Raw genomic sequence first — 2,427 nt, 5'->3', positions numbered from 1 at the left:
ATATATAGACGTGAGTGAGTGAGGGAGTGTGTATGGATGTATATGTGCATGTACAAATATATATATATATATATACATCGATGGTTAGATAGATAGATAGATAGATATAGATATATATTTATTTATATATATATACCTACATTTAGATATTTTCATAGTCATACATATATAAATATCCATATATATATATATATTTATAAATATTTGTGTGTGTATTTGAGACCCTCGAGAAACATTCCATGAGATTCATACATCCATCAGGTATCTTCGTTGATTCTACTTAAAGGGAGCAAGTTCGTAATCAACTTCCTACTTGTTTTGGTCTTCTTTCGACCGTTTGTCTAGCAGATTTCACAAACAGTGCGAGCGACATTATGCACTATGTTTCCCGAATAATTGCATACCCGTGTGCACTTGAAGGTTCATGGTCTTGAAATCGCTTCTCGGCACAGTACGTTAACTCTTGGTTGATAGTACTACGTATGCAAACCAATCCATGTGTATACATGTATGTGTTTTTGTATGTGTTAAGTATATGTGTACATGTATATATAGACCCTGACCGCTGTGCTCCTGGACACAGATTACGAACCACCCAAACCCACAAAGAGGAAGGCAGCTTCACCCAGGAAAAAGTTCACTACCAAACAAGCTCCCGCCAAAAAGACATCCGCCAAACAGACATCCGCCAACAAAGCGCTACCGGCGAGACGCCATAATCCAGTTGACATTGCGAAATGGAAAAGTATGATAGTGGGCTGTGTGGTGTGTGAAGTGTTCGTATGTAGACTGAACAGTTATTGGGTGTATGATATATTTTAGACAGGGGGCTATGTGTGGCGATAGGTACACGAGATCCCTATTTGAATGTGTGTAATTACAAGAGTTTATGTAGTCATATTGATATGCTCTTATGTTTATTGTGCTGGTGATCTATGTATTTATCTTTGTGTGTATCCGTATTTTTCCCATGTGGGTGTGTCTGCATGTGGAGCTACAAAACCCAACACAACCCCAAGAATTATTGTCACATGGAATACTGTTTGATCGCAGGTAACATATCTGTGTGTAGAATATATTAACATTAGTATATATAGATATCATATCTCCATGTCCATTTGCGCCTCTCATCCGAACCCGGTAAACAGGTGTGCTGCTCGCTTAGGCATGTACATCTATGGTCATAAGTACTTGATACTATATATATCAACTGTGTGCATTGGCTTGGGCTCTAGCCATCGCACCCATCCAACCTCAGCTGTACACTTTGTGTCCCAAACAACCCCCACCGTATGCGAATCTTGCACGACGTACACGTGTACCTACTTCACACGTGCACTGGTACATCTATCTCAGTGTCACCTCACAAGTTACAACGACAATCCTACCTTTACAGAGCAGGCGTATGAGGCGGCTATGCTAATCATGTCGGGTGTGAAGATACCCTCACCACCAGCCCCAAAAGCGACTGCATCGTCTTCAAGGGCAACAACGGTAAAGAAAACTCCGGTAAAGACCGGCAAACGCACCGCCAGAAAGAGCGCAAAGGCTCCGGTTAAACGGTCGAGGGAGTGGTTGACAAGTACTAACTGGGGCGTTAGTTCATCGTCAGGTACGCTTGTCTTTGACTTATCGACATATATATAGATGTGTTTATACGTATATCTATGTATGTATGTATATATATATATATATATATGTGTGTGTGTGTATGCGCGCGTGTGTGTGTGTGTGTGTGTGTGTGTGTGTGTGTGTGTGTGTGTGTGTGTGTGTTTGTTTATATGTGTTTGTATGTGTGCGTACAAAGCTGTAGAGACTACTCGCTGAAACTTAGTACTTGTAGTTGTATTTGCGCGTGTGACACATATATCATCAAGGAGATGTCACAACAGCCGGACGACTCTGTTAGTCGCCAGTAGTGTGCCCTCATGTCCACGGCCACTTCTATACTTCAGTGTGTATTCCGATAGCTCTTGATCAGATACTATTATTCTTATCATCCGTAGTCACATCAGGACTTTGACCCACCCAAAATTGCTTTATTGGCGCACTATTTTAAACCCTAAACCCCTAATTTGCGCAGAGGATGAGGCCCCGGCCAGTGAAGGCAGGCGCAGCAGGCGCCTGAAACACGTAGCTGCCAACTATGCTGCCTCTAGTGACGACGACGCTCCGAAGCCGTTTGGCAACCGGACTAAGAAGCCGTCGGCTAAAAAGGCTGCACGTTCAGGTATGGTATGGTCTGGCATGGTATGGTATGGTATGGTATGGTAGTGAGTGCTATGGTATTAGGTATGGGGTATATGTGTGTTGTGGATTATGGGCCGGTTGATAGTAAGTGGTGGAAAGCTTATGCTGGAGCAGGTGGCTAACCTGCCAATTCAGTGAGTATTATAAATATATATATATCATATATATATATGTACA

The 2,427-nt window shown here is 42.2% G+C and overlaps 1 protein-coding gene across 1 annotated transcript; it reads left to right on the top strand.

Moving 5' to 3' along the window:
• Positions 1-583: 583 nt before the first annotated feature.
• SARC_14359 (hypothetical protein) lies at positions 584-2,230 on the top strand (the record flags this gene model as incomplete). Its single annotated transcript, XM_014291509.1, has 3 exons — positions 584-745; positions 1,397-1,612; positions 2,084-2,230. Coding segments are annotated over 3 exons (525 nt in total), but the record flags the coding sequence as incomplete, so codon positions are not given.
• Positions 2,231-2,427: the final 197 nt, after the last annotated feature.

This window comes from Sphaeroforma arctica (genome assembly GCF_001186125.1).
Source record: "Sphaeroforma arctica JP610 unplaced genomic scaffold supercont1.4511, whole genome shotgun sequence".
NCBI classification, from domain to species: domain Eukaryota; class Ichthyosporea; order Ichthyophonida; genus Sphaeroforma; species Sphaeroforma arctica.
The sequence above is the reverse complement of the archived record's forward strand: the minus strand, read 5'-3'. Positions and strand labels throughout refer to the sequence as shown.